The sequence below is a fragment of the Aphelocoma coerulescens genome, chromosome 12 (genome assembly GCF_041296385.1).
Source record: "Aphelocoma coerulescens isolate FSJ_1873_10779 chromosome 12, UR_Acoe_1.0, whole genome shotgun sequence".
Taxonomy (NCBI): Eukaryota; Metazoa; Chordata; class Aves; order Passeriformes; family Corvidae; genus Aphelocoma; species Aphelocoma coerulescens.
The window spans coordinates 19,790,515-19,810,922 of NC_091026.1; the positions used below are offsets into that span (position 1 = coordinate 19,790,515).

General features: G+C 45.6%; 1 protein-coding gene across 2 annotated transcripts; it reads right to left on the bottom strand.

Annotated features, from left to right (window-relative positions):
* Positions 1-1,366: 1,366 nt before the first annotated feature.
* IL5RA (interleukin 5 receptor subunit alpha) lies at positions 1,367-19,663 on the bottom strand. Of its 2 annotated transcripts, XM_069027831.1 has the most exons (11): positions 19,587-19,663; positions 17,121-17,254; positions 15,798-15,943; positions 15,371-15,509; positions 14,061-14,193; positions 13,795-13,985; positions 12,682-12,827; positions 12,118-12,256; positions 10,509-10,605; positions 5,050-5,131; positions 1,367-3,231 (listed from the first exon to the last, which is right to left on the bottom strand). In XM_069027831.1, the coding sequence occupies exons 2-11, from the start codon at positions 17,185-17,187 to the stop codon at positions 3,139-3,141; spliced, it is 1,233 nt and encodes a 410-aa protein (XP_068883932.1). In that variant the 5' UTR covers positions 17,188-17,254; positions 19,587-19,663; the 3' UTR covers positions 1,367-3,138. The 2 variants fall into 2 exon arrangements, with proteins under 2 accessions (XP_068883932.1, XP_068883933.1); XM_069027832.1 differs by lacking the exons at positions 1,367-3,231; positions 5,050-5,131 and adding an exon at positions 7,881-8,041.
* Between the last annotated feature and the right edge of the window lie 745 nt (positions 19,664-20,408).

Consider the following 20,408-nt stretch of genomic DNA (forward strand, 5'->3'; position numbering starts at 1 on the left):
TACCTGTCTTCCAGGAGCCTTTTTCCTCCACTTTTTGTTCTTCCCAGTGAGAAATTTCACCTCAGAGCCTGCTGAGACTGTTGCTGATGTGAAGATCCAAGAGTTGGTTTAAGTCAAAACTTTGTGGAGGCAGGGAAAAAAAAATCCATTTATACATCTTGGGTGTAATTCTGCTCCCAAAACTGACCAAAAAACGTGAGCAGGTGAATTTTGGGTGTGTTTTGTAGAGCCAAGAGCTGTCCAAGCTCATGGGGATGGTGCTGTTGGAGCATCTCTGACCCCATGGCTGGAGCAAAGCCCCTCCAGAGACTGCCTCTGCTTATCCTGGGCATTCGTGAGGATTTTGGGAGCACTGCTTGCAACCACTACATCCACCAAAGCCACTAATCCTTTCAGGGGCAGGAGCTGGATGGTTCTCTCTGCATTTCAGAGGAGCAATGAAGCTCCTTGCAATCAGGGAAGCATAAAAATGAACCGGCGCAGTAGCACAATTCCACGTGAAATAAAGAAACATGAAATTGCCATTTCCAGAAGTGGGTGAGGAGCAGCTCCTGGGGCTGCTCTCCTGGAGGCAGCAGGGAAGAGCTGGGAAGGATGAATGCACGGGGTTGGGAGCTGGGTTTGAAGGGAAAAAAATTAGGAATGAATATTTCTCTGCTGTGGGAATGGGGATGGAGATCTGGGGTGGTGGTGCGAAAACTTCACACAGCCCCCCATGTGGCCTGGGATCCTGGACAAATTCCCTTTTCCCTCGTGCTGCCTGGAACGAAGCCTTTGCTCCAGGGACCATGACCGTGAGGAGGCAGCATGGCCAGGAATTGTGCTGATCCTGCACCCTTGGTTCTCCAGCACAGGGGAGATCCCCCCACACCTCTGCCACTGAAGGTGAGTGGGCTGGCCCTGCAGCCTGACTGGGGAAACGCAGCTACTCCTGCTTTACACCAGGTTGGTTTTATTTACCAGCAGGTGTATCAGTGTGGCTGCTGGCTCTCCAAGCTGTCCAGCCCTGCCTGTCCCCAGGAGGACTCATCCTGGAAATACCAAGGACCTGACATGCAAAATATATTTAAATATATTGCATTCATCTCTGCAATAGCTTGCCATTAATGGCAATGGAATTATATGTAGAAATCTTAATTATCAAGCCACTTGAAGGCATGACATAAAGTACATTCCAATAAGCGAATTCTATCTAGTCTCATTTTTAGGATTTCACTAATGAAATCCTGATTTTAGATTGGTAAAGTTGGACCCCTCAAATTCATTAAAAGCACGTGCAGGAAAGACATTGAAGGCACAAACGTTTTATTAATGAGCTACATTAATTTTGATGGAGCAGCACTACTTCATCCAGATGAGAACTGGCCCATTTATTATAATTATTTTTAGTCTGTGGTACCTGGGAACTCCATTTCTTTAGGCACCTTCCAAAGGACTTATTGCCTGGATCAAATCTTTATTTTTATTCTTTGTTAACATGTTTAACCCAGCTCCATGGACAGCAGGTTTCTTGGAATTAGAAGGAATTCTGCAAGACCAGAACTTCAAGGGCCACAGCCAGGGAGGGCAAAGCCTGAGGTTTATTTGGGAACTCCCTCGGTGCATCACAGAACACAGGGAAATAAATTAGAAACTGGGTCTCAAACCCAGGTCATTTAAGATGGAACAACAGAGAGCAAAGGAAAACAGGCTGCAATACTGGGCTTGGATTTTCAGAACTACTGGAGTTGCACACCCAGGAGGAGCCCAGCTCGTTCAGCTCAGAGTCTTAAGAGCAGCAGGAAGTCCTTGGCACATTTCCTTATTGACTTCCCATTTGCAAACTCTCTGTTCCCAGGCTGGTTTGTTTTCTTGGTGCATTTGAGGAAGTTTATCTGTTTATGCCATTTTTCTCTTCTTTTTTCTTTCTTCCCCCCCCTTAAGCTTTAATCTCCCGTGCCAGGAAGCACAAACAATCCCTTGTTGACCTCTTGTAGATGCTGCCAGCCATGTCAGAGCCTGCAAAGGAGCCTTGGATGGGAAAGGAGCCACCTGTGAGTGTCCCCTGCCCGCCCAGTGCTGAGGTCCCTGAGGAGCAGCCACGTGGGCAGGAGATCCCACCCATCCCAACAGGATTCCCTCACTCAGGAGGGTGAGGACACAGATGAAGCTCTGTTTCCTACTGAACTGTGGTACCTGAGTGGACAGCAGGAGCAGACACAGTGTTAGCTTTGCTCACAGGAGCAGTCAGGCTCTGATTGTGCATCAGGTGCACGAGCAAGCTGACTTTTGTCTTAAATAGCCTAAAAAATCCAGAAGTTTTGGGGGTTTATAAAGTCCTGAGACAGATCACAGAATCACAGAATATTCTGAGTTGGACAGGACCCACAAGGATCGAGTCCAATGGTCGCTACAGGGATCAAACCACAGCCTCAGTGTGATCAGCACCATGCTCTGACCAGCTCAGCTGATCCCAGGTGTTTCCCTCCATCCCAAATTGGTGCTGTTCACTTACAAAGCAAGATTTAAGTGCCTTTGAGCATTGCAGAGGACACTGGCCCTGCACAGTCCCCACACAGGGTGGTCTGGCTGCACAGTCACACCTGCCTTGACCCAGGAATTGCATTTCCATGGATGTTTTTCAGGTGGAAATTCACAGTGTCTTTACAAAGTGTAATCAGCAAAGGCCAGGTGAGTGTCCCTGCTCTCATGATGGCCTTGCTGTGCAGCACTGGGGATGACAGAACTGGGGGTGATGGCACTGGTGGTGACAGCACTGGGTGCTTCACAACTTTTTGTCTTCTTTTCCCAGTGTTTGACCCCCCTTGGTCACTCCCAAGACCACCTTGCTGCATCCACAGGCCATGCCAAACCCAGTTGGCATCTCCAGTTGTGAGAGTAAGGTAAAACACATATCCAAAAGATTAAGCTGCCACCCAGACAAAAAGAATCCATTAGCTCTTTTCCAAGCTTTTTTTCTCTACGCAGCCCTTGTGCCATGTACTTAAATCCTGCTTGAGCTGGCACTTTTTGTTTGGTAACATCTCAAGGCACCTCATGGAAGCAAGTTCTCCTCCCCAGTGGGAACAGGGACACAGGAGAGGTGACACAGAGCCCTCTCCAGCATTGGTGGGTTACATTGTGGGGACATGGAGCATCTCAGAACACGGAGTCATCGAGGACGCTGCAGTGGAGGTCTTCAGCCAGGCTGCCCACCTCAGTCTCCGTGGAGCTGGTGCAGGTCCGTGCTCTCTGCAAAGCAAACACCCTTTTGAGCTGGGAGCTGGGAGGGTGGCTTGGGCTGGGGGACAGTTAAGAGTTCAAGCTGGTGCATTTAGAAGGGTTTAACCCAAAATGTTTCATGGTTTAGGAGCTCAGAAGCATTGGGTTCAACAGGAGATTTTCACCCTCCTGCTGAAGCTCTCACAGAGCTGCTCATCCTCTGTCCCCTGAGCCCTGCACCCCCAAATCTCCCATTTGCCACCCCTCTGTAGCCAAGGACAAAGAGTCCCAGGAGGAGCTGGAGGGCACAGAATCACAGAACTCTGGAAAAGACCTCCAAGATCACCAAGTCCAACCCTCAATCAGACCCCACCACACCCACTAAATCCCATCACAAAGAGCCACATCCACTTGATTCTTCAACACTTCCAGGGTGGTGACTCCACCACTTCCCTGGGGAGCCTTTTCCAGGGCCTGGCAGCCCTTTCAGTGAGGGAACATGGTATGAGCATGGGAATTTTTCTGAATACATGGCAGCAAAACCCATTTCTGGGGCCACATCCTGACAGAGCTGCACAAACCAGTGTGCAGGGCTGGTGAGCTGTAGAAGAAAGGAGCAGCTGAGCTGCTGGGAAGCCCTGCAGGGTGGCAGGTGACAGAGCAGGGATGAGCAGGTTCCCACGGGCCAGCACCGTGCAGGGCTTTTCGTCACCTCACCTCCTGTTTACACCAAATTTAGGAACTGAATGTCCCCAGCAAACAGCTTCCCTCTCCCTGGTGATCTCAGCAGGGACCTGGGTCATGTCCTCACCTCTCCTTGCCAGTGCCACCAACCTTGTGGCTGTGGTGCCAGCAGAAACCTGAAGCTGGTGTCACCTACCATGCCCAGCTCACTTCAAGTAAAGAGACAAGTGCAAACAAGGCAGAGCTGCTTCTGAGGGTGTCAGCCTGCCTTTGCAAGCTCACATTTTCTAGCTGCAGGGTTAATATTTGCTATTTCTCATATTCTTAGTTGTGATGCCCCAAGTCATGGTATTTTACACCATTTAATTAAAAACAAACATTATATGATAATCTTTTAAGCCTGTTTGCTCGACCAGACCATGGAGTAAGAACAATATGCCAAAAACCAAACCCCTGTTCCAAGGGGACAAATGAAAATCAAGTTGCTGAGCAGCCCTTCCCCTGAGCAGACAATGAGGGTTTATCTCATCTGTAAGGTAAATGTATTTATCAGAAGTGACAGCAAACGTAGAAAGGTTTAAGTCCAGCTTAACAGCAGGAGCAAAACATTTTTGAATTGTTAGGCTGAACAAAATCAGCTCTCCAGGAGTCACCCTCCAGTCCCGGCCAAGGCAGAGCTCTCTGCCTGGCTGTGGAGAAACTGCAGCTCCCTGCAAAAGGCAGAGCCACAGGTGTGGCTGAAATTCAGTGTATATGAACAGAGCACTCAACAATAGCAGTTAATCCTCTTGTTCATTTTTAACCCTTCCCCAGACACCACATCTGCAAACGAAGCCACATCCAGAGCTGCAGCCGACTGGGACCTGTCCTGGGCAAAGGAAGCGGCCACACAGCGAGGTGAGAACCCACCACGGCAGCGAGGATGGCAGAAACAGCCTCAGGAATTGCTGAATCCCATGGGTTTAGTGGGCATGGCATTATCCAGTTAAAGGATACGATAGATATGATATGATACTATGATGTAATGGTCTTGGAGGTCTTTCCCAGATTTAATGACTGTGACCCTATTTGCTCCCAGCCTTACAGGGAAAAAAGCAGCACAGAAAGACAAGCATTTCTTCTAGTTTCAAAAAAAAGAAAAAAGTAACTAAAATATTATTTTACCTCATAGTCAACTGGGAAGGGATCTCGGAATTTGTTGCTGGGCGTTGGGATGGGTGGGAACAGTTTGCTCCATATGTGGTTTCTGTAAGAAACAGCAGTGGAGGGATGTGAGTGAGCCGCTGTCCCTGAGGGATGGATGTGGGAGAGCCGCCGTCCCTGAGGGATGTGGGACAGCCGCCGTCCCTGAGGGATGGGAGAGAGCCGCCGTCCCTGAGGGATGGATGTGGGAGAGCCGCTGTCCCTGAGGGATGGATGTGGGAGAGCCGCTGTCCCTGAGGGATGGATGTGAGAGAGCCGCCGTCCCTGAGGGATGGATGTGGGAGAGCCGCTGTCCCTGAGGGATGGATGTGAGAGAGCCGCCGTCCCTGAGGGATGGATGTGGGAGAGCCGCTGTCCCTGAGGGATGTGAGAGAGCCGCCGTCCCTGAGGGATGGATGTGGGAGAGCCGCTGTCCCTGAGGGATGGATGTGGGAGAGCCGCTGTCCCTGAGGGATGGCGGGCCCCGGCAGCAGCCGGCTCTGCCTGCGGCACCTCCTGCCCCTGCTGCTCCGCCAGCAGCCCGGCCCACAGGGGGTCCCAGCCAGGGATACTGGTCCCCACTGGGGCCGGGCAGCTGGGCCGCTCCTCACAGGACACCTCTGGGCCCTGGGGACGCGTGGGTGACAAGGAGGAGCTGGCTCAGGCTGTCCCCAGCCTCTCCCCCGCAGCCACAGCTGGTCCCACCCAGTGCCGGGCTTTTAGGGCTGTCTGGTGTTATAAACATATATTGTAATATTGGCTTCTCGCAAGTATTAAGGTAGATATTATATAATGTAAGAAATGCTTTTTGCTGTGTGGATGTAGTTTTCTTTCTTTTTCCAAGAACGTTAGCAAGTGTGAGCAAGTAAGATAACCTCCGAGCGAACAGAGGATGAGGCCCGAGGAGCTGCTGATCAACGCTTTGTCCAAAGGGGCCCCAAGGCTGCTCCGCCCCGAGAACGGGGTCCCAGCAGAGCCCGGAGCCGCTCTCACCGCTCTGCCCGGGGGGCAAAGAGGCCAAAGCTGCCATCAGCCCTGACTGACTGCGGAATTGAGAGATCCACCCTACTATCAACTCTCACCTGGCGAGCCCAGGCCCAAGAATCAAAAGAAATAAAACCGCAAGGCAGAAGAATAGGCATGCTCTAAAAAGGCGGGACCAAGGCGGGGCCATGCAGAACAGCTCCAGGAAAAGTTTTAATATGAATAAAGAACAGACAGTAAAAATGGTATAAAAAGGACTAACCTTGAGCATCAGGTGTGCTCTTGGCAGAGCGCCAAGGCACCCAGCCGTTACCTCTTTGCTTTATTTTCTGTGTCTCTTATTGTCGTTATATTAAACTTTTTAAACTCTCACAGGAGAGTGGACCTCGTTTTTCACACTGGGACAGAAATGAATTGCCCTGATCTGTCTGCTCACGCTCATGCTCTTCCCAGGGGCTCTGCTGTCATGTACCTCGTTTGGACAGCCCAGACAAGCTGCCTGGTGCTCAGGCTTTGGTTGCTGGCCATAAACTGCCAGAGCCTCGTGGCAGAGAGCAGCCACAAATAATTGTGTGCCAAGGGAGCCGGCAGCGGGCAGGGGAAGGCACCGGGGACGGCTGACAGTAAATGGTTGTGTTTAGTGCTGTAATAACTCATCCTTGCTAACACCCTCTGGGACCCCCCTTCCCTGCCTGACATGGCCTGGCCTGGCTGGGCTCACAGGCACTGGGATTTTTGTGATAGCAGATGCTGCAGAGGGACCTTTTCCTTGCCTGTGATCCATCCCAGAGCTCAGACCTCACATTCCAGGTGCCAAAATGCTCTCACTGTCTCCACCCCTGGATAGCACCATGTCCCAAAGGGGCAGGTTTTCATGGGAACTTGGCCTGAGTGAAGACTGTTCAGCCCAAAACTGGGATCCAGGGCCTGTTCTGGATGAAGCAGAGACATGGCCAAGGTGTGGGGCAGCCAGGACCAAGGGCAGATCTGCTCCTCTGCCCCACTTATTTCATGACAATCCCCCTGGCTGATGTCTGCTTAGTTCAGTGCTTATGTTCTTAGGTCTATTCTTCTTGCAAAAGCTTTCTGAGTTCTGTCAAGTCTCCCTTCATCCTGTTATTATTCTCCTGGTGAGGAGGAATAATATTTTCTGTCTATCAGCTTGGAGCTAAACCTTCCTGGTTGAGCTGCTGCTGCTGCCTTGAAGGTGACATTGATGCTTCACTAATTATCAGGTGAAGGGAAGGGCCACACCACTGCTCACACCACAGACACGAGCTGTGGGATGTCCCCCACTGCTGCATGGGATGAGGCTTTGTGAGGGAATTGTACAGGGTGTTGGGTGTTTTGGGGACAACATTTGCATTTCTTTTGTTCAAATGCTGGACACAGTCGAGCCACTGTTGGCTGCAAAGGACCAGCCAGGCCGGGGTGGGACAGGAAAGTGGCTGCTGCTGGAACTCAGGAGTGGGGCAGGATGAGTGCCAATATTGATATTGCCGCACCTGACATCATCTCCATCATCTCCCTTCTTCCCAGCTCTCCTCCTAAGGGTCAGGCCTTTGTGCCCTTACCAGGGTAGCTTTGGACTGTTGTCTTCACAGCTCCTACGCTTCACCAAGTCCCCCAAACTTTTCAAAAGGCCACGCCATTCCACCTGCAGTTCATTTCAGCTCTGATTTATGCCACTGCTGTGCAAAGCACCCAACAAGATTTGGTCCCTTTGGAATTGGCATGTTCCTCGTTGTGCTGTTTGCCAATAAAAGATTTTGATGGAGCCATATCAAAATTATTTATTGAATCAGCAAAGAGTATAAGTTACACGTGACTTCTGGAAGGGAAACGCTTAAGGAGGGGTGCACAAATGGCCACAAGAAATGAGGCAGAAGCACAATTGTGTCCATGGGGGCTGCTTTGCCCCTCAGATCTTTGCAGGGAGGTGTTGGTGGGGTGGTGCCCTCAGAATGGTTCTGTTCTTTTTTGGAGGTTACTGAAAAGTCAGAGTTAGGTGATTAAAGATCTTGTCACAGAAAGCATCCCAGGTAGCTCTGTCTCTACACAGGTCAAGGCACAGCCCTTTCCATTATCACTACTTGGACCTTCAGGCTTTGGACACACCCCACAGGACCCTCGTGCCTTAAATCAGCGTTTCAGGGCCCCCAGTTTTTGTGCTGTGTCTTTCTGAAATTTGCACTCTTCCCACAGGCTGTGACATGAAAAGGCCCAAGATTAACAAAGAGAAACAAGCAGGAGAACAAGTTCTTCTTTTCCCTCTTCTAAGCACTGCGATGAGATTGAGGAAGTATTTGTTTTAACTCTATGTCAGAGTGCCTCCCCTGAGATTCCCCATGGAGTTTTTCCAAAGCTGGCTGGTGACTGCAGTTGTGGACTGGTGAGGGGTGCACAAGAGGGGGGCACCTGGATGGCCACACTGATTTTGGGGTGTCGAGGGCACTGAAAGCCCTCACACCAGCTAATTGGAGCAAATTACTGGCTCCATCTTCCTGCAGGCTCCCCTCCAGGAGAAAATGTTATTCCTAGGGAAGTAGAGAAGCTGCTCACTCCTGAAGACAGAGGGCAAACCAGGAAAACATTCAATTGTGGTTTTTATCAGCACTGTAACCCCATCAGCCTCTGCAAGTAAGTGAAGGGAAAAGCCTGCCCAAAGAGTCCCAGAGGGCTCCTTTGCCTTGCAGCACTCCTCCCAAATGGTGGTCTTTATCCCTGATGCCTGAAGTACACAGAAAAATTTATAGTTCCCTTTGCTGTAATGAAATTCCTTATAATGGCTGCAAATCGCATGAAATTTGAAACGATTCCGTGGCTTGAATTGCAGAGCGCACTTCATGAATTTTCAAGAGCAGTAAAAACAGAGAGTACTAATGAAACTGTGATCTAGGGAACCTGCTCGATTTTTCTTTTTTTAATATCGGCAGGTACAAGACTGTGTTTCATCTTCTTACACTTCCCCGTCCTCCCAGGGCAGGCTGGGGATTAGAGAAGGAGAAGGAGCAAGGAGCAGCAGGGAAGGGTGGAATGAGGTGAGCAGCTCCATGAAATTCAGTGCAGCAGGGAGGTAAAATTTTCATCACATTGGCAAAGAGAGAAAATAATGAGCCTTTGGGTGCTGGGGAATTTTATACTGGAGAGAAACTCCTGGAAGCAACCAAGGTAGCAGCAAGCAGCTGAACCTGGAAAAGCTCCCTGAAATTTGGGTTAAACTCATAAAATGCATTAGTACAGTATCTCCAGGTTGAGTAGAATTCTTTCCCTGGATTTATTTCTCCCCCTGTATCTGTTCCAGGATCTCCAAGGGTGTAACTCTAAAATCCAGATGCTTGCAGAACTCCACAGGAAAACGTGGAGCAGTGTGACTGCTGCTAACTGGTGTTGGTTCTGCTGTCCCAAAGAGAGAGGAGAGAGCTGAAGATGATGCTGGAGCAGGGGATCCCCAGCTCCAGGTCAATCCATAAAAGAATCATGTAAGTAAAAGCAGTTTGGGGATTTTCAGCAATACATCAAGGCTGCATAGCTGGGGACAAGTGTGTGACACATGACATGAACAAACTCCCTGGGGACTTCATGTGTCCTGTTCCTACCAGGACTCCTTCCTGAGCAGTGCTCTGCTAATTCATCTGCCCTAAGAGCAGGTTACACAGGCAGAGTTAACACCAGCTATCCTCTTGTAACACTCCTGGAGACAAGACCTTTATCGGATAAAGGAAACCCAGCATGGAGAGGAAAACAGCCAAGGATGCATTGGGATGACCAATAAATAAAGAGGCACTAAAGAAATTAATAAGGAATTAGCACTTCCATTAGTGGGAGCTGTGTTTATTGTGGACTGATAATTGCTGCTTGCTGCACATTTCAGGGGAGAAGCTTCCAATTACATGGATTCTTTAATTCATCACTCCTGATTTTACTGTCACAGACACAAATCCAAAGGGTAACTGGGCTTCCTCACTGCACATTTGGGGAGTTTGGCATTTGCCTTTACTATATGGCATCCAGAGCCTCTGCATAATTAAAAATGAATTCAATATTTCAAATACTCAAAGCAAACACCAGGGGTCTGGATATTTTGGCCATGAGGGATGCTCTGAGCAGCTTTCAGCAGGGATAAATGAAGACTCCTGGGGAAACCACTGACCCAATCAGGGGCAATTAGTGAAGAAATAAGGACAAATAGATTTTTAACAAATTTTAACAAATTCACCTTACTCAGTGTATGGGTTTGCTGTATAAGATTAAATTAATAACTCTCTTACCCCACCAGTTCTGCTGAATGTTATTATTGATAAATAATGAGGCTGATTATTTGTGCTTTGTATATTTAGGCAAACTCAGCTTTTTCTCAGAATTAAGCGAAGCTTGTGACATGCCCTCCCTACCCCCCCTTGTTGAATACCTGGTCCTGAGTTATATTGTAATAAAAAGAATATGCTGATACTTACATTTTGCATATTAGAGCAACAAGCAGGAATGTGCAGGACGTGGACACACAAAGCAGAGTGAGAATCCAGGCTATGGAATTATCCAGTTTATTTTTCCCTGAATTTCAAGGGAAGAAAAAAAGAAATTAAATCTATTCATTCAGTGCAGATTATTCGAAACACATTCTTTTTAAACATTTCAGCAGCTGTTTAATGTGGTTGTATTCAGATCACAAATTAACATGCAAACGTTGAAGACTTGGTACCTAGAATAAGAAATGAAATGCAGAGCTTCAAGAAGAGTTTCCATGGCATGGAATTTCTGATTTCAACAATAATTTTCTTTTATTTTGATGTGAAGGAGAGAACAAGTGGCTGAGAAAGTGGCCTGGGCAGGCACCTGTATTGTGCCAATGAACTGCAACAAGCCCCTAAAAACTCCTTTCCATGAAAAAAAACTGAATTAAGTGCTGCCCTTGCATATTGTTGTGATTTAAGTAAATTTTTAGGGAAGACCAACTTTTTTTTTGCCATCAGAATGAATTTTCCATGTGTGCTGTGTGTGCCAGGTGGGGAGGCCATGGGGGTGTGTTGGAGAAAGGAGGCAAAACACTGAAGATCTGAATTCCTGATACAAGGGGAGAAATGTAGTAAACAGGAGAGTGCAAGGAGTATTTTTTAAGTGCAAACAAGGAAGTTAAGAAACTGCAAAGATAAGAGCAAGGAGGATGTCTAAGAACAAACAGCTGATAACGGGCTGTGATAAAGGAACTGTTATTTCCAGAACAACTTGTTCAGCAAGCAGGAAATACAAAACAGAGTTGGGGCAAAATCCAAAGATGCTAAAATCCTGCTCTTTTTTCCCTCAGCATTTAAGGGGTGAGATAATTTGAGTAAAGTAATGGCTGACGTGGTCTCTCCTGTTAACTTCCAGCATGAACATCACTGTGGTGGCAGGGAAACACCTGTAAAAGCTGAAGGGATGCAAGGAAAGGCCTTGAGTTTAAAGCAAGCTCTGGAAACATTCACAAAGCACTGTCTAAAACCAATCCTCCTTTTCTTTTTTTATTTTTAATGGGACAGATTTAAATCCCCTCAGCATTAACAAGTCAGGTTTTTCCTTCAAATCCCTATTTTCCTGTTTCCTATTAAAATTCTGTGATGCTGCACACGCTCCTGATTAGGCAGCATTTGTTCCCCAGCAGTGGGAATGCTAAAAAGATGCTAAAATCCTGCTCTTTTTTCCTTCAGCATTTAAGGGTGAGACAATATCAGTAAAGTAATGGTTGGCATGGTTTCTCATACTCATTTCCAGCATGAACATCACAGTGATGGCAGGGAAACACCTGTAAAAGCTGAAGTGATGGAAGAAAAGGCCTTGAGTTTAAAGCCTTGAGTTTAAACTTAAAAATCTCGGAACAAATTCACAAAGCACTGTGTAAAACCAATCCTCCTTTAAAGTAGTTCTAAAATTTTTAATAGAACAGATTTAAATCCCCTTGGCATTAACGAGCCAAGTTTTTCCTTCGAATCCCTATTTTCCTGTTTCCCACTAAAATTCCGGGATGCTGCACACGCTCCTGACTAGGCAGCATCTGCTCCCCAGCAATGGAATAATGGGGATTCTTACCAACAAAAACGACTTCACTCCAGTCACTCCACAACCCCCTGGCACGACAGATGTGGTTGTGGTTGGCCCTTATCCTTATGGAATACCTGCTGCTGACATCGATCCGCAGTCGGAAGCTGTTGGAGGAGATTTTCAGTATCTGTTAGGAAAACAATATTGTGCTGTTAGAGATTAATGAAGACTCAACCATTCAGAGAACAAACTTGAGCCATGTTTATCTTTCTATTGTTTTTATTAACTGTGAGTGACCTTGCTTTGGAGGTAAGATCTCCATTTTTATAGCTGTAACTTCCCCTAACACACCAATATTCCAGGGAAAATTCCTGAACAATGCCTCGTTTTCCCATTCTTCCTCCAGATTCTTACTGCAGGATTTTCAAGATGGTAAAAACTGTTCTGCACCCAGATGCATGAACTGAATGAATCCAATTTTGTCCTGCTTTCCCAAGTTCCTTGGGGATGGCTTGTTGCAGATATAAAAGACATTGAGGAGGAGAGGAAGGCAAATTCCAGCTGTAGGGGGCAGGAATGCTGGATAATCTTGGATGCTGGAGGAGCAATTACCTGCTTGTTACCTGACTTCAGGTTGATGAGATAAAATTCATATTCAAAACATTCCTCATGGAAAGGAGAAATTGGCTTCTCCCACGTGGCCAGGAGATCATTTTGCTCCAGGGATATGCTGATATTTCTGGGAATATTCACTTTCTCTACGACAAGAAAACTGTACTGGTGAGTTATTTATAGACTGGTTTAAATACTAAAAACTGGAGCATTTTATAACCTGATAATGTTTCCATGTAGGACCTATAATTATTGAATTTATTTCCCATTTTGGACTGGAAAGATAAGGATTTAGGAGGAATAACTACATTGCTGGTAATAATTATGGGAAAACAGTTTGGAAAATCCACTTTAAAGTTTTGGAAAACTATATTACTGGGGGGAAAAAGAAATCTATTAAATTGATTTCCACAAAAATATTAAATTAATGATAGAACAGTTAGAAAAACTTCATTTCCAGGGGAAAAAAAATGCAGATGTAACCAGGAAAGTAATTGAAAAGTAGAAAAATTCAAAGGAATTCAGCTGCTCTTAGGGGGATGATTTCTACGAAGAAAAGATGTGAATTTTTCTCTTAGTGAAGTCACGAAAAAGAGAACTGTTATCTGTTTGCCAAAAAAGAAAAAGGCACGGAACTAATGAAGGAAAGCAAATTATTTGTGTGGATGAAAGATGATAGACAATCATGGCTGATATTCCCTTTCATTCCATACTCTCATGCCTTCCTTTACAGGACACGGTTAGCTTGAACACCACGTGTCTTACTCCTTTTAAAGAAAGGCTGCAAAATAAAGGGTAATAAAAACTGTGTTTTAAGATATATTGACAAAATCAACTGAAAATTAATACTGGGAATAATGCTTTGGCGAACAAACAGAATAACTAATTTCCTTTTCTACCTTTTATTTTTGCCATTCTATAATTTGAAATAGATGATTAAAATCAGATTTATTTAAAACAATCCAGTTATCTCTTCCAATTTCCTTAAGATGACTATGCAAAATCAACACATCCTGAGAACCACTCAATCCAGCAGAATTTCCTCACAAATCTTTTGACAATCCTGCGAGACAGTTTTTGATTTTTTTTTTTTTTTAATGTATTCCTACTCACCGATGGCATTTTGGTTAAATAACTGCTGAAAAGGCTTGATTGCAGCACGTTTGCTGGAGCCATTAATGTGTATGACAATGAGGTTGTCAATCTCCCCAGGTTTAATCTGAGTACTTGAAAATCTGCACTCAGTATTCCTGCTCCACTTGTCCTTGATGTAAGTGTGACACTCCTCAGTGTGTGCCCCATACCTAAATTAAAACACTGGTGAGACAGGGTGCTCTTAAAGAAATTCACTGCTGGCTGGAAAAGGAGAAAACACCAACCTGTAAAACAGAAAGTACTCGGTGTCTTCTGGTGCCCCTTGGCCAGGGAGCCAAGTGCAATGGAGAGAGACATTGCCAGGAAGGGTGATGTGAGTGACACAGGACAAGTTAGTGACAGAGGTCTCTGCAGCACCTGGAGAGGTAAGGAATTACAGAGCAGAGAGAAACCTCCCTGCAGAAATCCTAACAAGTTCCTGCTGCTAAAACCCTTTGATTCCATTAGAGCTGAGTCTGTTGCAGCCCATTCTCTCCCTTATCACACAGGTCTGGGGGTTAAGGAAGGCTGGAGATTCCCAAACAGAGTAAGCAAAGCTGTGCCACACAACACCGTGTATGCCATGTGTCACAAGGCAACAATATGCTCAGGTGCACCACAAAGGGTTAACTGAGCCTTAGCAAGGCATTGTTAGAGAATTTTATAGGTGTTATTGACATTTTGCACCTCCAGATTGTACTCCAGGCTCCACTGCAGTAGAGAAAGGCCTGGACTAAATCCTCTTGTAGCAGGTAGAGCAGAAAATGCTGTATTTTTATTTTAAAGAACTACACGTGTCACCTTTTAATGCTTAGCCCACAGACCAGAATGTAGCCAGGAAAGTAACTGAAAAGTAGAAAAATTCAAAGGAATTCAGCTGCTGTTAGGGGGATGATTTCTACGAAGAAAATATGTGAATTTTTCTCTTAGTGAAGTCACGAAAAAGAGAACTGTTATCTGTTTGCCAAAAAAAAAAAAAAGCATGGAACTAATGAAGGAAAGCAAATTATTTGTGTGTGTTGGAAAATAGAATTATGGGATCAATAAAAGAACTGTAGCAAGAGCCTGCAAGCAAAAGGCCTGTGTGAGAAAAACTCTCCATGAGAAAATTCTTGTGTGAGAAAAGGCCTGGGAAACAAAGAGGGAGTTTTGAAACGATGCAGCTGTCCTGATAAGATGTGCTAACCAGGACAGAAGGGAGGTGAACTCTGAATTCTTTTAATCATAACATAACTGTAGAAGCTTGCCAATGTAAGTCCAATTATGTAGAAGTAGAAATTTGCTTTGATAAGCTTTAAGCCACTTAGGAGTTAACGAGCTGGTATACGATATAAGTGCCTCTGGATTGCTAATAAACGGAGTTTTGCTCTTATCCACCACATTGGTTTTGGACTGCAACTTCCTCCCCCCGCCGGAGCCGAAAGGCCTTTTACTTTCCAACATGTGTGGACAAAGGATGATAGACAATCATGGTTGATATTCCCTTTTATTCCATAGTCTTTTATTCCTTTTATTCCAGAACACAAAATCCAGCCCTTCCCTGGGTTTTTCTCACCTGGCAGAGGCGGGAGGTTTCCCTTCACCCAGTCACTGCCCATCTGAAGGTCCTCCTGGAGGAGCAGGGTCCGGACACATGCGGAGAAGCCGTTGTGAAGCGCCACTGTTCGGACACTGTGAGTCCTCCTGGTGTCATACTTGAGATAAAAAATATCAAATAAACACCACAGGGGATGTGAGCCAAAATAAGGGACCTGCAAAGACTGAGCCAGACATTGGGGCGAGTTCAGCGAGCTGAGCTGAATGGGGAGCCAGTACTCAAAGCCAGGATCCATCATCCCCCTCAAGATGAAAAGTGCAATTCCCAAGGCTTGTCCCAGCAGAGCTGAGAGGGAATCTCTGCAGTGCTCAAAGTGTGTGCTTAGATAAAAGAGAACAGCCGGGATTTCGCCTTCTTAGGATCCTTGATTTGTTTTTTATCTTACCTCTTCAGGCACTGGGCTCAGGATTTTCACATCATATCTAATGGTGGAGTTGTTTTGTTCTTGAGCAGGGTTTGGTTTCCAGTGTATCAGCACTTGTGCTAATGCAGAGACTGTGAGGGTGAAGTTAACAGGTGGGAAAACCTTAACTGGAAGGGAGAAAACAGAAATATCCATGAATACCCAATCCAGGGAATTCTTTCGAGCAATACCTGTTTGCAAGCAGTGAGGAATACAAGCAAATCATTTCATTTCAATACTACATTCTCTCAACAGCTCCTTATAAAATGTTTCTAATATTTGAAAAAAAAAGTCTTTAAATAACCAAAACCCCATCAAATAAGAATTTATTAAAACTTAGCTTAAAAAATGAAATTTTTACAACAGCTTCAACTAGAAAATTGCTATGATATATTACATTTGGGTTATTAATTAGGTTCAGAGTTTTCATCTTGGTCCTCATTGTCACACAGACACATAAGAAATGGGGATGATGGAGTGATCAACTGCATGAACAATTCTCCCCCACATCAGCTTGCAGGAGAGGGTAACATGGGGGGCTTTCAAAGAAAAGGCTGACAGCCACAAGAGGTTGCATGTGAGAACAGAACCAAAATGATGAAGAGAGGAATTAAGTGCAAATGGAAGAAAACACAGAAGGATGGGAATGATAATTTAAAATGACAGGGCAAGAAGGATTCCTGGAGCTCCCATGGAAATGAGGAGGATCTCATGCTGGGGGAAATGTTAGCATATAAACAGCAGGGCAGTGAAATAATCAATCTGCTCCCCTCCAGTTCTTCAGAGCCTGCCCGCCCTTATCTGCCAAATCCAAGGCAGCTGAGGGACATCAGCACCCCTTGGAGTGTCCAAGGCCAGGTTGGATGTGGCTCTGAGCACCCTGGACTGGTAGAAGGTGTCCCTGCCCATGGCAGGGGGTGGAACTGGATGGGCTGTAAGGCCCCTTCCAACCCAGACCATTCTGGGATTCCATGATCAGCCCCCAGTTCTCTTCTCCTGTGATTCCAACCTTTGATGCCCAGGAGTTCAATTTTCAAGCACACACATTGCAGTAGGAAAACTGCCCCAGCAAGGCTCAGAAAACCCCAACACCCATTGTGTTTCCATGACTCGAGGCTCTTCCCTGCCAAAGCAAACAAGGCACCAACTGGGAACAATCTGTCTGGGAGAGGGTAGAGCTGTCCCAGGAAGCAGGACAGCAATGCTCATCCCTGGTCCTGGGCTCATAGCATGCCAGGGAGTGCTTATCCACATGTAGAACAGTGCCCAACACACAGAGGGGCCCTGGAGCTGGGAACTCCTCACCTCCTGCACCCTGAGGTGTGTTTGCTGTCCAAAGGAGGAGCAGGAAAACTTGCATCCCACTGGCCATCGTCTTTGGATGGTGGATGGGCACAGCCAGGCATCAGCACACGTGTCTTGTGACCATCTTACAGGAGCTAAAAATGAACACAATCCGAAGGGTGAAGCACACAAAGCACGGATCGTGATCTAACCCCGTGATCAAAGGAGGGAAACTGCTGCCTTGCAGGGACAGACTCTTCTTTTCTTGCAGGAAAATGCTTCTTGTGGGAGCTAAATTCAATACAGGTACCACCGAGCACATTTCATCTTGCTCCCTTTGCCAGCCCTCTCTGAAAAGCTGCTGGTTTCAAACCTCCATGTGGGGATGTTCAGAGCATCCACGGAATTAGAGCATTTCTCCATGGAAGGTGAGTCAGGTTCGTGTATATTGGCTTTGGGGAGAGTCCCATTGCCTCCAAGAACAGACATAACCATATTTTTAGCTCCCACTCCATATAAAATAGCTGCTTACTGGGATTTACTTTGTAGTTACTGCTCCAATAAAGCTCTCTGAAGACACAGTCAGTGCTCACCTCAAGGCTAATTCTCCACCCTTAATTACTGGGTGTAAGAGAAACTGCTTTGTTTGTTTCTAATTTAAATGAACAACTATTTTTAATGCTTAAACCCAGCATTTTCCTATGGATTGTTTCATGAATTACTGGGAGAAAAAAAATCTCTGTGTAATCATTCATGTATAACCTAATATAAATATGGGCATCCAGAACAGCAGCTTTCCAAAATGTTCTTACAGAAGAGAAATGCACCCTCCCGGCCCAATCTCACCACCTCCCTGGGGCACAACAGCAATTGCTCACATGGAAAACATAATATTTTCCAATGGTAATGAGCAGGAATAACCCAGGGACTGGAAGCACTCCCACTGATCACAGTTGGAATAATTCTGCTGTACAGTAACTATTTTTCAAAATGCAGTCTGAGTGCTGAGTTCATTAAAATGACACATCATCTACAGCAGAGTCTGTTTTTAATGTCCAAGTCCCCTCATTATCTATATTCACATTTTGTGCCTCTCTGCTTTCCTGACAGCCCAAATGTGCATGAGGCCAGCTGAAACTGGGGAGTTTGCTAATGGATTACTCCTGGGGAGCCAGGGTTTGATTTTATGTACACTGGGTTATGGAAAGACATCTTGGCCAGGCATTTTGCTTCTTCCAAAATGGAGCAAATCACAGACAATGGGAGAAATTTCATTTACAGCACACATTTGTGCCTGCACAAATTACTGGCATCAGGCTTTCCTTCCTGCTTCAAGAAACATCCTTTCATTTACCTGATGAGACTATTAAATACTCTAATAACTTTTTTCTCTAGTTAGAAGTAAAAATTCATTATCCTCGCATCCTTGAAAATAAAAACCAACTTTGGGAAAGAAGCTTCATTAGTTTCACTGCTAAGAGCACTCACTCTTTTTTTTTTTTTAAGAAAGCAATGACTTCAGTACATTATTTAATAAAAATATCTTCAAAAAGCCTCATGTTTTGCAAGTGCTTAGGATTCACATCTACTTGAATCATGTCAGTGTGTTGGTTTCAGGCATTACCATAACTACAACAGCTGACTCTCCCTTGCATTTATTTAAAGTGGGTTTTGCTACCTGTGGATTTTTATTTTTTAATTTGTCCACAAAACGTTAAGGGTTCTGATTCTTCTTCTCCCCATACTTTCAGAAAGATCCTAAAGATCTTCTTTTTTTGCTGCCTAAAAGCTTGCATGTATTAGATCTTACATTTTCTGAGCAGCACATTACTGAACTGAAACTGGATATAAAATGTTAGTGTAATGCAGATGAGTCTTAAATTATTATCCTGTTCTTTTTAGCTTATTTTTTCTTGCTTTGTTTCCCAAAATGCTATTTTTCTTTTTCCTGCTGCCAGACTAAGATTGAAAGCACAGCTTTTAGAAGCTGTATTTCTGCAGCTGTTTAAGACCACAGCCTCTAAGAACAAATTGCAGTCTGTGATACCCTGTTTCATGGGAGAAATGCTGAAAAGAGAATCAAAATAAGTGTATGCAAGTAAAGATGGTCACTAGAAAGACTTCTAGGATTATTGAGGATTATGCTCCTCACAAAAATGGGTATAGTAAGTTTTCAGGACAAATCAAAGTTTTGATTCTATTATGCTTTGGTTCTATAGGTAGAAAGCAATAGGCAGAGGGTAAAGGGGATATTCCCTTTGTCCTTTTAGAAGGACAGTAGAAATCCAAAGCATAGGAACCAGCCTCCAAAAGGTAACGATTTTCTCCCTTAAAGCTGACGGGTCCCAATACCTCACAAGCAACCAAGAAGCAGCAGACTCCAGATGTTTTTCCCAGTGTAAACTGACTTTGAGAAGCAGGACCTCTGCAGTCTTCAAAGCAAGCACAAGGCCCACCCAAAGCACACCAGACACCCTGGGAGGTTACCTGTGGATCTCAAACTCCTGTGAAGAGTCGGCCCCGTTTGTTCCCCATCCTCTGGGTGCTGTCCCTGTGGGTTTCTTTTATAACTGCTTATTTCGAGTACCAACGGGATTGGTACCTCAGAAGTGATGGCAGAGGACAAGCGAGATAAGCACGCCTTGAAAAAGGGAACTGTGGGTTTAACCACAGTGTGGAAGGCTCCATAAAAGCACGATTCAGCCCAGAAACGGGTTTATTTTATTTATTGAGGGTTAGTTACATACAGTGGTCTTGACAGTTCTCTAATGACTTTTCAAGAGCAGGAATATGCTGACTGACTCCAAAGAACCCACAGTAACACTACTGATATCCCAATTTGTTCTTCCCCTAGAAAATCAAACCCAAACATTGCTGGGAAACTGTGCACGTTTTGTCCAGGTTTTTTTATGCCATTTTGTCTGAAGCTCTGGCCATACAGCCATGCAGACACCAGTAGCATTTTGGGAAGTTACCAGTATCAGAGCAAAACCAGCTTCCTAACATTGTGCTGAAAGCTTTAAGCTGTGCACCATAAGGTCAGATAACTTCTCCATTCCCAGAGAAGCTGTGGATGCCCCATCCCTGGACGTGTTCAAGGTTGGATGGGGCGCATGGAAGGTGTCCCTGCCCATGTCAGGTGGTTGGAACAAGATGATCTTTAAGGCTCCTTCCAGCCCAACCCATTCCATGATTCTATGATGGTAACAAGTGCACAAACAGGACAGGCAGCAGAATCCAACCCAAGGGCCCAGGAAAGCCCTGCAGAAAGTGGGGCCATATGTGATGGAGTTATAGGAAGGATGAGAG